This window comes from Hippopotamus amphibius, chromosome 6 (assembly GCF_030028045.1).
Source record: "Hippopotamus amphibius kiboko isolate mHipAmp2 chromosome 6, mHipAmp2.hap2, whole genome shotgun sequence".
NCBI classification, from domain to species: domain Eukaryota; kingdom Metazoa; phylum Chordata; class Mammalia; order Artiodactyla; family Hippopotamidae; genus Hippopotamus; species Hippopotamus amphibius.
Window position 1 is genome coordinate 48,207,621 of NC_080191.1, and position 14,195 is coordinate 48,221,815.

Consider the following 14,195-nt stretch of genomic DNA (forward strand, 5'->3'; position numbering starts at 1 on the left):
CCTTCAGCCCTTTAAAGGGCTTGTCCTTTACCCTCTTTACCTGCCGTTGATGGCTGGAGCTCTTCCATGCTCAGCCCTCTCCTCTTACGCGGAGCTATCTCCCTGGACAGCTCAGAGTTCTGAGGCTACAACTCTTAGTGCTTCCCAGTCTTTTCTTTTTTTCCTTTCTAAGCTAATATATATAACCTTTCACTGGACATATTGGTTATTGTTTTTATTGGTTATTGCTTCAATTAAGAGATCATTCCTAATTTACAATAAACATTTTGTAAGCAGATAAACTATGAAATATTTTGAATTGATATATTTTTGTACTTGAAACAATTGTATTTTTAAAGTCATCTTGTGAAAAAATAACTATAGGGATGGTTTGTGATTTTACACATTTGTGTTTTAATAATTAGTACCAAGTGGTTTTCTTTTTTCTGTGAAGGTTTCACAAGAAGTATCGTAGCTGTGTACAGTACTTGCATGCTGGTGGTTCTTTTGCGAGTCCAGTTAAACATAATTGGTGGATATATTTACCTGGATAATGCAGCAGTTGGCAAAAATGGCACCGTAAGTTTAATAGACTTAAATAAATATTGCCCTCTCTTTCAAGAGGTTCAGAATTTTATCATGCTAATTTATATAGGATAAATATCTTTATATTCATGTGGTTATAAACTTTTAGCATTATTCTTCTTCATATTTTGAAGCTAGACTTTTTGTTATATTAAAGAATAGTATTTTTTTCCTATCATCCCAGGTCCTAAAGAATCTCAGCTCAAGTCATAATGAGAATATTATTATTTACTAATAATATTGGGGATCTTATTTCTGTTTTGTACAGACAGTTCTTGCCCCCCCAGATGTCCAACAGCAATATTTATCAAGTATTCAGCACCTCCTTGGAGATGGTAAGATTCTTATTCATGACCTGTAAACTAATTCTGATTTGTTCATTTGTGTTGTTGAGGAACTGAAAGAGTGAACAAGGCTTTTGTGTTTGTTTTCACTTTGGTAGGCCTGACAGAATTGATCACTGTCATTAAACAAGCTGTGCAGAGGATTTTAGGAAGGTAAGGCATTGTGCTTTGGCTTTTCTGACTTCCTGATTCTGATGAATAAAAGAGAAATTAGAATTGTTCTAATGAAGTTAGCGATTTGACAGATGGTGGTCTGAGAAGCTCTTTTAACCTAGCACAGACACAGCCCTGTGGTATTCCGTTATGGAATCCATTTTCTTCATCAGTACCAACCTTTTTATACTAAGAGAAAAGTGTTAATGTTGTTTATTGAGTGACTTCCAAACAAACCAGAAATATTCAGATCTTGAGATAAAAGACCCACTTTAAAAAATCTGCCTCTAGGGCTTTTAACTCCCGTTCATACTACTACTATCTTTAGTTACAGTGGGAATTTTCTTGTGAAATCTGCAACAAGGTATTTCTTGGCCCTTAACTGGTGGCTGATTTCTTAATCTACTCTAGTGATTTCACAATCAGCAATTTCAGGTTTGACTGGATGAACCAGGATCTCGGGTAGTAACCTGTGGGGAACAGAGTGTATATAGGATGTGTTGTATAGTTTCAACTTATCCCAATTCCCTTTTCTCTGTTTCTAGTGTTTCTCTTAAACATTCTTTGTCCCTTTTGGACTTGGAGCAAAAACTAAAAGAAATCAGAGATCTCGTTGAGCAGCATAAATCTTCTTCTTGGATTAATAACGATGGATCCAAATCTTTATTATGCCATTATATGATGCCAGATGAGGAAACTCCATTAGCAGTTCAGGTGCTTAATTCATAACCATTTAACCAAACCAGTTACTCTTTGTTTTTAATTTTTTTTCCCACTATCTCTTAAAGTTTAGATTTCTGAGTATCTTGAAAGGTAAGTGATTAAAAGACATATATTTCAATAATTTAAATAAAACTTCATTCACTTAGAAAACAAACTAAATGTAACTGACTTCTAGTTAGAAACCACTTTAGATATTCATCAAAATTTTATTGAATGTGACAGACCCTGTGATGTGTGATTGGGATATAAAATTAATAAGACATGTTCATTATACCTGGGAAACTCAGGAGAAAAAATCATTTCCTGTGGGAAGAGCATGTTTGTATGAAATCAAGTAACAGAAGATAAACTGGTAGTTGGGGCAAGATCATAAAGAGCTTTGTATGCCAAGATAAAGAGTCTGAACTTCCATTTCTAGACAAAGGTAAATTTTAATCAGGCCAGTACCACAATCACATTTGCTTTTTAAGATAAATCAGTGATGGCAGTATCAAAATGGACTGAAGGAGATTGCAGTCATCCAGTTGAGAAACAAAGAAGGCCTAATCCAACAATTGTCAGCTGTGGTGTGTCCTGGGCAGTTGTGATTTAAGTTATTCATTGATTAAGAATAATAAAAATGCCAAAGATTGCAGGTTGTAGACCTCATTTTAGAATAATTGCTGTTTTTTTATACATAAGCAGATTGCATCTGTTTTTTGCAGTTGAGAGAAGACTATCTCTCACTTAACAATTGGAAAAGTCATACCGGAGAGGCCCCTATGTCATACGTCAGCATAAAGCCCCCTTTAGAACAAAGACTGCCATGTTTTTCATTGCCTGCCGGTTTTCCCCTCCCCTAGAGACCCCAGAGATAGACCTGGGTGGGTCCTGAGAGACCCTGCATCCATGAGTAGGCCAAAAAAAAAGTTGCAACCCATTTAAGGAAACCCTGTGAACTGCAGGATGGAGGCTAAACTAGACGAGCAGAACAGACCTGACAGAATTAATGAAAGAAACAGGAGAAAACTTAACTTACAAATTAGAATCTTGAGGAGACACAATAATAGTATTTAAAAAGCTTTCTGTAATGATAAAGCAATTTCCAAATTTTGAAATTCAACAGTGGAATTAAAAAAGAAAATGATTCAGAAGAACAGGTGAAGAGAGAGATAACGGAGCAAATCTTACCTGAATTGAATTTAAACCTGCAACTTCATATTGAAAGGACACACAGAGCCTTAGACTAAACTAGATTGATGAGAAAAGACACATACACGTCCTGACAAAATGTCTTAAAAATCAAAGAAAAAAAATCCCTGGCCTCTGCAGCTTCAAAGACAGTTTTTTTCTTTGTAAGTATATTCTAGAAATGTGTCCAAGAGGGGTCAGGTGATCAAAGATCTTACAAAGATCTTACTGTGACTCATGTTTTAAATACTACTTACCTGTGCACATGAATCTTTATATAGTTTTTTGGGTTTAACGTTTTTTGAGTGTTGATAGAACATAGACATTTAGACTTTCCAAACTCTTGAGTTTATTAATATGATTTGTTTCATCATAACCCTGTGCTAATATTTGAAACCCTGAAGTGTGGCATTTTAATTTCACAGGCCTGTGGGCTTTCTCCTAGAGATGTTACCACTATTAAACTACTCAATGAAACTAGAGACATGTTGGAAAGGTATGTATACTGCATGTAACAGAAAACATGTGTTTCTTTTTTGAATGTACTTATGACCATATTATAGTTTTTCTTGAACAACATATTCAACATACTATTTTGTTAAAATTAAATTTTAAATCTATTCCCCTGCCTTTAAATAGGATTTCCTACCTAAACTAGTGGTTCTCTTATTAGGATAGGGAGGGAAGCAAAGATTTTTTTCCAGATACCCATGCCTTGCCCCCATGTATTTTCTTAGCTTAGAGACTCTGATATACTAGTTAAGGAACTAGAAAATAGTTAGCATTTATATTTTGAGGAGAGCTTTCAAGGATGATTCTCATATGCCCAGTGTATACTGGTAAATGTTTAATAACCAGTCTTGTAAAGAGAAAAAAAAATAGAAACTGAAATTGTAGCCACAGCAGTGCTGACGACCAACTTGATGTCACTCAGTGCTGATTTGGAGAGTTGGGAGAAGATGCTCTTGGCAGCCAGAGCCAGCCAGCTCCAGCTAGTCCTCAGGTGTACACGCACATACTCAATTTTGAGAACTACTTCCCCTAACCCTTTCAGGATAGACTGCAATGTTCCTGAATCTTTGAGTGATAAAAATTTCACATCCTCCCTATTTATTACTATTTTAAATTACCCAGAAGAGAGCCAGAGTATTAAAAATGGAAAAAGCACCAGATTATGCATTAGAAGATGAGAGGACCTAGATTCAAAGTTGGCTGTCCTATTTATTAGCTGGTCAACCTTGGCTGAGCCACTTACACTCTTTGAGGTAATTTTATCATTGTAAAGTCTTAGTTGTAATACCTGTTACATCTGCTTTATCTTAAGTGATTAAAATATCAAAGTTTCTTTTCAGTTAAAGATAATTTAAGATCATTTTTTCTAGTTCTGTTTTCTGGACAAATTATATCCTCTGTTTATAATATTTTTTTCATAGTCTTGAAGAAAATCAGCAAATTTTTAGGTTAACTCAGCTACTGAATCTACTACCTGAATTCATCAAGTTCTAGTCTCTTGACTTACTACAGTAGTGATCTCCACTTTTTTCTTATTTAGATCACTCCATGAAGCTCTAGAAAAAGGTCATCAGTGATCTTTTGCCAAATCCAGTCAACATGTAATGTTCATCTTACTTGACCTTTCTCTAATAATGGATACTGTTGATCAAGGCTTTCTTGAAATTCCTTTCTCTTATGGCTTCAGTGAAAATCTCCCAATTTTTCTCCTAGTTCTCAGATCATTTCTTCTTAGGTTCCTCTATGCCTGTCTTTCCTTTAAATATTAGTGTTTCCCAGGTATTTGTTGTTATTTCATCCTCAGCTGCGCCAGGCAATTTTATATACTCCCATTACTTTACTATCTGTATGTTAATAATTCCCAAGTTTATAGCTGTAGCCCTTGACTCTCATGAGTTGACTTGAGATTTCTACACGTCAAAGATAGAACTAATCTGTGCAACTAGGCAATTTCTAATTCTCATAGCATACATATATTATTCTTTATAGCAAAGAGTTTTTGCAAGGTACTAACATGATGTAACAAAAAGAGCTTAAACTTTTAAGATCAAAAAGGCCTGGGTTCATATTCTGGCTCCCAGATTTATTAGTTACATACCTTTGGTTAAATTTCTTCATCCCTTAAGTATCCAGTTCCTCATCTATTGTACATGTTAATAAAATATTTTGTCTCACTGGGATGATATGATGGAGCATATAAAGGAAACCAATAATCTGTGACTGTAAGAAGATTCCGCTTCAAGTGTTTCCTCAAGAGAAGTAATACTGTTATCAATATTTATAAAAGGCAGTTATAAAGTGCTTCCTAAAAATGTAAGAAAATCTAGCAAATGAATATTCTCATTGTGTTGTGCTAAATAATAAGCTCACTTTTTATAATTAACTTTTGAGGTTGATTCCTTGATATATTTTTATACTGTTTTAGTCTGTAAAAGCTAAATTGTGACTAGAAATGTTGGGGTCTGTCAAAGGTAACCACATGGCTATTGAGTTTATGTCCTTTTCCATTGAAAATCTAAAAAGTAATTTATTTTCTTATTTTGTGTAGTCCAGATTTTAGTACAGTTTTGAATACCTGTCTAAGCCGAGGATTTAGTAGACTGCTAGACAATATGGCTGAGTTCTTTCGACCTACTGAACAGGACCTGCAACATGGTAACTCCATGAATAGGTAAGATGACATATAAGAATGTTATCAGTCTAATGAATGTTCTAATAAAATAGTGCTTTTGGATGTGTGTATTTTTTGTTCCAGGTAGCAAAAAAATCTTAGAGAATAAATTTGAATGTTCATTTTTTCAACAAATTAAACTCTGTTAAACCAATGACTCCTTCATTAGGAGGCGCTCTTTCAGTATTCAATATTAAAACTTTCATTTCCTCCAAAAATTTTGCCACTATATAGAAGGACTTAAGTTGTGAAACCACTTTTCTATAGGCTACATTTCAATTATTGAGACTTTTTAAATTTAACTCTTTAGAATACAAAACTGAAAGTGTTATTTAAGTTTTAATGTTTTCCCTTGTATTGTTCCAGTACTATAACCCATATTGGCCTGTGTAATTCAACCAAGCATTCTTTTTCTAGATTCCCATTTGATGAATTATCTCTTAGTTCTACAACCCTTATTGTAGGATTAGGAATCTTTAGTTAGTACAATTGGTAGTGATTTTAATCATAATTGTTACTAAGTCATGGGGTTCACAGTGCCAAAAAGTATCTTATGGTTTTAGTATATTCATATGATCTCAGCATGGGCACCTTGAATCTCCTATTAAGTTTATACTCTTTTGCAGTTTTTTTATAATAAATTCAGAAACTAATAGGCACTAAATTAACTGACTATAAACTCATTTGTTAGAATTAACAGTAACTGCTATGCAGTGTATATGTGCAGTGTCCAATTTAATTCTCAAATACATAGGGCAAGAGATTATTTGCCCAATTCTCTGGGACCCATCTTTATTATACAAAAAGGAACAATGTGCAGTTTACATGAGGGTTTGGAATGCTTAGGGTCATAAAGTTTATTTTCTGAAGCAACTTAAACATCATCCTAAAATATTTTTTAGCAGTTCTTTAACAAAAAAAAATTTCAGCCTCTATAAACTCCCTAAATCAAAGTGCTCCAGACAACAAAATTTCACTATAATCTCTGCCTAACAAAAGTATTGTTATTTCCTGAGTAGTGGTAAGAATTGTAATAGTTGTTTTAATATAAACAAATACTTGGGGAGTTCCCTGGTGGCACAGTGGTTAAGAATCCACCTGCCAATGCAGGGGACACGGGTTCAAGCCCTGGTCCGGGAAGATCCCACATGCCACGGAGCAACTAGCCCATGTGCCACACTACTGAGCCCGTGTGCTGCAACTACTGAAGCCCGCATGCCTACAGCCTGTGCTCCGCAACAAGAGAAGCCACAGCACTGAGAAGCCCGTGCACCACAATGAAGAGTAGCCCCTGCTTGCCACAACTAGAGAGAGCCCATGCGCAGTAATGAAGACCCAACACAGCCAAAATAAATAAATAAAAATTAATTAATTAATTAAATTAAAAAAATAAAATGTTGGAAATTTTAAAAGTTTTAAAAAAAAACAAATACTTTATCTTGTACACTAAAGAATTATAAAAATTATGTTACAATTACATCAGCCATTGATAGTCTTTTCTGAACTCCTGTAGCACTCGTTATCCCTCCTATAGTACTCAGTGTCTATACTTAACTGTTGGCAAAGAAACAAAATATCTTTTATTATGTGTACTACAGTTAATAATCCAGAACCCTCAAGAGAATCAACTGAAATGTGATGCAAACTAATAAAACTAGATTTTACATATATTTGTATATTATATATGTATATATTTATGTATATACTGTATATACAACATGCGTATGTGTATATATTTATATATATAAAATATTAAAAGTTTTCCTATCACAAGAAACAACCCAATAGAAAATATAATGGATAAACAGAGGGAAATAAAAGAAAAACTATGCTGACTTAAAGTATGAATATGGATATAAGAATCCTAAATAAAATATAAACAAATGAAATCCAGAAATATATAGCAATAATAATAGTGACCAGTACTTCCTTTTTCTTTTTCTGTGTGTAAGCATGATAGGTATTTTTCAGAACATTATCTCACTGAATTCTTAAAATAGCCCTAGGAAGTAAGTGGTAGTATTTTCCTCTTTCCACAGGTGAGGAAACAACGAGAGAGAAAAATTAAACAATTTGAGGTCATGCAGCTAGCAAGTAATAAAGCTAGATGTTCACTCACTTCTTTCTCATGTCAGAGCCTGGAATTTCTGGTTATTCCCCAACACTGTGACTAATTAGGGTTTAAGACTGCAAGGAGGTTTGAATATTAAGAAAGTTATTACACTAATTCATAACATTAATAAGTTAATAGGACAAAAACAAATGTCATCTTCAATGTTGCTGAAAAGGCACTCAATAAAACATAACATTTATTACTGATAAAACCTCTTCTAGAAATAAAAATCCTTTTTATACAGTAAAATATTTGAAATCAAAAGCAAATGTTATACTTAATGGCAACACATTAGAATTATTTCCATTAAATAAAAGGCACTATAAAGATTGTCACTATTGACATATTTACTCAACTTCCCTTTATTATTCTAACCAGTGCAGTAAGACTAGGAAAGAAATTTTGTGAACCAAATTCAGGAATGTCGCTGATTTTTATATATTTATTTTGCAAAGAGACATTTATGAAGTATGATATTTAATGTAATAAATCAAGTCTTTAACCCACACACAAAAAGTAGTTTCATTATTTAACAGTCATTATATATGTAATCACACATAACATTCATTTATTCATTTATCCAAGAAACGTTTATTGAGCACTTACAAGTTAGAAGGTCATTGCTGTAGTCTAGAGAAGAGAGAGTGCTTACTGTGGATGGGTTTGGCAGTGGGGAGAAGTAGACCATTTAAGAAATATTGAGGATTGTGGAGAGGCTGGATATAGGCAGGAGAAGGAAGTGCCAAGGATCCCAGCTGAATAGATAATGGTACAGTTCACTGAAGCGGAGGAAAAAAACATTTCACATTGCTAGTGAAGAGAAATACAGACCAAAGATGTGAGATACCATTTTCAGCTATCAGACATATGAAGGTTAAAGAAAAAGGTAATCCTTGATGTAGAAAGAAGGCATGATAGAGCAAGTATCTTCACACACTGTTAGAGAAGCAGAGGACATTTGGCAATATACATTCTGAAGCTTCAAAGCATTCGTACCTTTCAACGCAGTAATTTACTGTAAATACAAAGAGTTATTTATATTAGGGAAAATTAGGTAAAAACTTAAATGCCCAACTGTAGGGAGCTAATGATATAAATTGTCACAGCTAGAGGATAGATTACTGGATAGTTATTAAAAAACAGACAAAATCTTTGGAAGAACTTTTAATGAGGTGGAAAAATGATTATAACCTCTGAATAAAAATGCAAAACAGTGTTGCTTGGGACATTATAGTTGTGTTAAAAAACACAAAAAGTATAGATGTGTATTAAAAATTACTGGAAGAAATTAACTATGTCAATTGTAGTTATTTGTAAATGGTAGAATTATGTGTGGTTTTTATTTTCTTATTAATACATTTCTGTAAGTACTTTTCAATGACTATTACTCTTATGAATAAAATATTAAATTCCTATAAGATCATTTCAGAAAATAATTATTACTGTGATGATTTTTCAGTCTTTCCAGTGTCAGCCTGCCATTAGCTAAGATAATTCCAATAATAAATGGACAGATCCATTCAGTTTGCAGTGAAACACCGAGTCATTTCGTTCAGGTAAGAGGAAAGCTTGGGGGTATTATTAAAACAGATTGTACTTTTGGTTGTGATCCTATTTGTCCAACATAAAATTACATTTACCTTCTATGATATTTGTTCAAAGAAACCAAAAACTTGAAATCGTGTGTAGAGAATGGTAGAATGGCCCAAGAGGGTAATAATGTATCATGGCACTTTTATGAGGTTGGGAATACCTTTCTCCATGTTATAGTCCAACACGTGTTAGACAGACTGCATTTTAGTCCAGATACATTCTAGTGGTCATTTCAGTTTACAGTGTTAATGTTTTGCACTAAGCTGTGGTAGTGAGAAAGTTGAGCCTTGAGGCAAATCAAATCAGTGAACTAGTTCCTCAGATTTTGAGGAGAAATGAAAAATTTTTGTGGAAAAGAAAAGCATTTTAGTAGTTAATAAATATACCTATTAATAGTGCACCAATAATCTGCGCACTGAAAGCTGCATACTCAGTAGGTTATTTAAATTTTTCACTAGACTACCTATAACTCCATCTCCTTTCTTAGGAAAGCATTTTATCAATAGAATACATCAAGTAAGACTGATTTTATTAAAAGGACAACTTTGAATCCACAGGTTTTTTTCCCAGGTCACTTGCCAACTTGAAAACTGTATAACAGGTAATAAATTACTTGCAATACACCTAAATTCTGAACTACTGCCATAATGTGCAGTGAGAAGAGACCCTGGGCCTAAGTGTAAAGACGGTATCTTCTCAGTATCATTTGTCTCACAGTAGAGTATCTCTGTGGTTTTCTGCTTGAGGACACGAAGAGCCCTGAGGCTGTGGGTTGTAGTTCTTCCTTTCTCTGTGTAGTGTCACTAGCTTGTCCTTCACATGCTACTTTTCCTCACTGTTCTCTTCAGTCTTCTGTGTCAACCTTCTCACCCATGAGAGTTAGCCATTCATATTGCAGAAGAAAGAGTGAATAAGGCTGACCTCATTTCACTTAATTTTAAGCTTAATTTAAGCTCAAATTTTTTAAATTAAAAACTTGGTTTTAAATTTTTTGTTTATTTTAATTTTTACATGTATATTAGTGTGAGAAAAAAGTTGTAACTTCTGGCACCTAAACCTTAACTTTACCTTTCTCCATTTTCATAAAGTCTCTGGCTTCACCAGTAAGCTGTTCATCTTGACATATAGGAAATACAACCAAGCATAATACAACACCATCTTTGGTGCTTAAATAGTTTATGTACTACATTAATTAAAGTCTGTATAATTGAGAATGAAAACAAAGGGTTTCAACCTAGTAAAAACATCATTGATAGTAATGCTTAGTAAATTTTCTTAGTGGATATAGATTAAGTTTATATACTAGACCATTAATTTACAAGACTTCCACCAGTTTTTTAACTGTGATTTCTGTGAACTAAAATACCATGTGGTATTCAGAGAATTTAACCTTGAATTTGTGAGATCAAGACTTGCCCGAGCTCACTTGGGTTTTCTGATGCTTAAGAGAGAACACAAAGAATCGGTTCACTTCCTGTTTCTCTGCTGCTCACGGGGCACATAACGGTCTCTGTTGTCATGGGTCCTTTCACTCTCTGGGGAAGCCTGTGGATGCCTTCTCAGAATAATACCTATAAATGCAAATTGTAAAATACATAGATTTTAAAGAAAACCAATTGCATACAGTTTCAAAATACTTTTTAAAATAAAATTTACAAGATGTAGTGGCACTTCATGTAACTTCCACAACTACCTATCATATATAAAAATGTCTGATTTCTACTGAAGGCAAACTCACAGGTTCTGCTAATACTATCAGTTTGTTGCTTACATTAATAACTGAAGGAAATGCTAGATTTTAAAGGTTAATAATAATAAAGATGTAATTTTTTCCTCATCTACATTTACAAATCCCTTAAGACCCCCTGTTGTCAGGTGTATATGTGTGATTATGTACATGTGTATATATAATATATGACATACAACGTGTATGCTGTTAGAAAGTAATATACCTCAATCATGTTGTCAGCTTCCAGCAAAAGTACCTTTAGACTTGTATCGTTAGTGTTGTAATCATTTATTCAACAGATACTCATCCAGCGCTTGACACACAAAAATCCATTTGAAAACTATTTTGGGTCTTCTTCTCCAAGCCACACTTGCATACTTATCATATCCACTATCCCTCGTATAAGAACTTAAACAATAGATATCTCCAGGAATTTATTATAAGAAAAACTACTTTTTCCATTAAATGGTTTTCTTTTGGGCCTTAATGCCACAAAACTTAGTGCTTGATTGCAGAGATGAATTCAGATTATCTATTCTTTTTATAAACTGAGATGTTTTATCATCTTTGCTAGGATCTGTTAATGATGGAGCAAGTGAAAGACTTTGCTGCTAATGTGTACGAGGCTTTTAGTACTCCTCAACAACTGGAGAAATGATTGTTTTTTCTTCAAAAAGAGCTACAGTGGAATTCATTTATTGTAAAAAAAAATACACTGAATAAATCAACTATATATAGGGTAATGATTTGTTACTGAAATGTCTAATAAAAATATATTCTTAATCAAAGTCTTCATTTCGTAATAAAATAGATTTATTTGGCATCTTAATATATTTTTTTAAAGTCATCAACAGACTGGTTTTTGTGGGCATATCTGAGTGTACACAGTACAAATGTCAGAATTATTAATAATTTGTTACACCATGGATATTAGTTCCAAACTGATTAGTGTAGATACTTTTTTATATAATATGAAATTCAGTATACTTTGACATTAACACTGAGGTAAAATCTGGGAAGTAGGTGTGAAGTTTGGAAAATATGCTATTTCATCATAAAGTTCACTGGACTACAGGAACTACAGGAGTGAATCAGACTTTTTTCCAGTTAGTCTTCAAAGGGATAAATTATTTGTCTTAAATATACCTGATAGAAGACTTTGTTTTTTATAGAAATCAGTTAATTTAACAACTATGATAGGTACTTCCCTGGCGGTCCAGTGGTTAAGACTCCCCGCTTCCCCTGAAGGGGACATAGGTTCGATCCTTGGTCCCTGGTCGGGGGAACTAAGATCTTGCATGCTGCATGGCGCGGCCAAAAAAAACAGAAAAAAAAGGAACAACTATGATCAGCAATTATTTTCTTTACAGTTGTTAACAATCCTTAGAAAACTACATATTGATTTAGAGGCAAAATTGTGTTGATGCTGTTTACTCACAGCTATTACTAACTACTGTACATAGTTTCATTCATTTGTATGTAAATTTAATAAATTACTTTGTATTGATTTTGAGCACAGTGAATCTTACTGCAATAAAATATTTTAGTAAAATATGGTTTTATTGAATTAATGCTTTACAGCTATTAATTTGTACCATAGCATTTTTGCTGTTATTTTTGGAGATTACGCTAGTTTTCAAGTTTCATTTTAACTGGTAATTGATGCTTTTATTTGTTTAGAAAAACTAAATAGCATTTCCTTCTGAAAAGAAATAATTCATTGTTCTAGTAAATCTATAGTTCTTTATGTGGGTAATTAGGGCAGAAATAAATTAATCATGTATCATCATTATATTAGATATATTTTCAGTGGCATAAGAATATTTTCAGTAGCATTGTTTTATGTTGTTTTATGTTCCTATAACATATAACATATAGCTAAATAGTAGAAGGTAAATGAATTAAGTCTCTTTTAAGGCCAGGTTAGGCCTGAAGCCAACTACTAGGGAATCTATGCCTAGAATATTTTTTTAAAAAACCAGAAAACAAACAAACACAAAATAATCAACAACAGAAAAAACATGTAAAAGTAGAGAGGAGAGCAAATGCTTTTTTTCAAAATTTGACAGAATATAATGATGTTTTTTCTAATAGGGCGGTAGAAAAACTGTATTTTGGAAAATTAGTGAATGTGTGTGTAATAGGACATGAATCTCTTCCAAAAATATTAACCCAGGATTTCATCCAAGGAAGTTTTGAGACTGAACAGGTGTGACCTTGTAAGGATACAAAGCTGATCATCTGAAAATTACCACCTGAAATCATCTACATCTGTAGAGTTGTAGCAGTTGTAGCGATAAGGTAAAAACCACATGTATTTGAAGCTAATTGGCCTCAGACATTACAAATTTGTCTTCTAATTGTACAGTAGGAATTCTTTTACCTGGAACCCTTAGTTATTTGGTTAATCCAAAAAGTCATTTAAAGCAGGGTATCATTAAAAAAATAACATATATATTCTTAGATATTTTAACTGAAAATATAAGTAATCTTTATTTGCCAGTTATTGAATGTAGGACCCAGGTCTTTTCTACCTTTTCAGTTTAAGTCTGCTAATAGGGGTTCTCTAATTGTCTTTCTTATACAAATCACATGTATTACATTATATAGTTGTAAACCAGGAGTACAGAATTCTTACTCTGTTTCCCTCCAGTCTTTTAGAACTGTTTTGCCACAATTAATTAACCAGTATGTTTAAATTGGAGGGGAAAAAAAAAGGCACCATACTTTTATCTAGGTTTTCCAAAGTATTCAACTTGGTTTTCACAGAAACTGTAACTCTTCACACTCATTTCAGCTGCTTAGGTAACATGATAAAAAGTTCTACTGGCATAATCAGTTTGGTAACTGTATTGGTTTCCTAGAACTGCCATAACAAATTACCACTAGCTATGTGGCTTAATAGAAATTTATTCTGTCACCATTCTGGTGCTTCGAAATCCAAAATTAAGGTGTCAGCAGGGCCATGCTCCCCCTGAAGACTCTTAAGGAAGAATCCTTCCAGTCCTTTCTTGACTCTTCCAGCTTCTGATGGCCCCAAGTATTCCTTGGCTTGTAGCAACATAACTCCAATCTCAACTTCTGTCTTTACGTGGTTATCTTTTATGTGTTTGTGACCCCCAC

The 14,195-nt window shown here is 33.5% G+C and overlaps 1 protein-coding gene across 1 annotated transcript in view; it reads left to right on the forward strand.

Annotated features, from left to right (window-relative positions):
- PEX3 (peroxisomal biogenesis factor 3) overlaps nucleotides 1–11,868 on the forward strand; it is a 28,603-nt gene extending 16,735 nt beyond the window's left edge. Inside the window, exons 5-12 of the mRNA XM_057738566.1 lie at nucleotides 434–558; nucleotides 833–899; nucleotides 1,007–1,061; nucleotides 1,607–1,775; nucleotides 3,380–3,450; nucleotides 5,515–5,637; nucleotides 9,210–9,306; nucleotides 11,647–11,868. Of these exons, the coding sequence (XP_057594549.1) occupies nucleotides 434–558; nucleotides 833–899; nucleotides 1,007–1,061; nucleotides 1,607–1,775; nucleotides 3,380–3,450; nucleotides 5,515–5,637; nucleotides 9,210–9,306; nucleotides 11,647–11,730 (791 nt within the window). The 3' untranslated portion in view covers nucleotides 11,731–11,868. The remainder of the gene's footprint in view (nucleotides 1–433; nucleotides 559–832; nucleotides 900–1,006; nucleotides 1,062–1,606; nucleotides 1,776–3,379; nucleotides 3,451–5,514; nucleotides 5,638–9,209; nucleotides 9,307–11,646) is intronic.
- The last annotated feature ends 2,327 nt before the right edge of the window (nucleotides 11,869–14,195 follow it).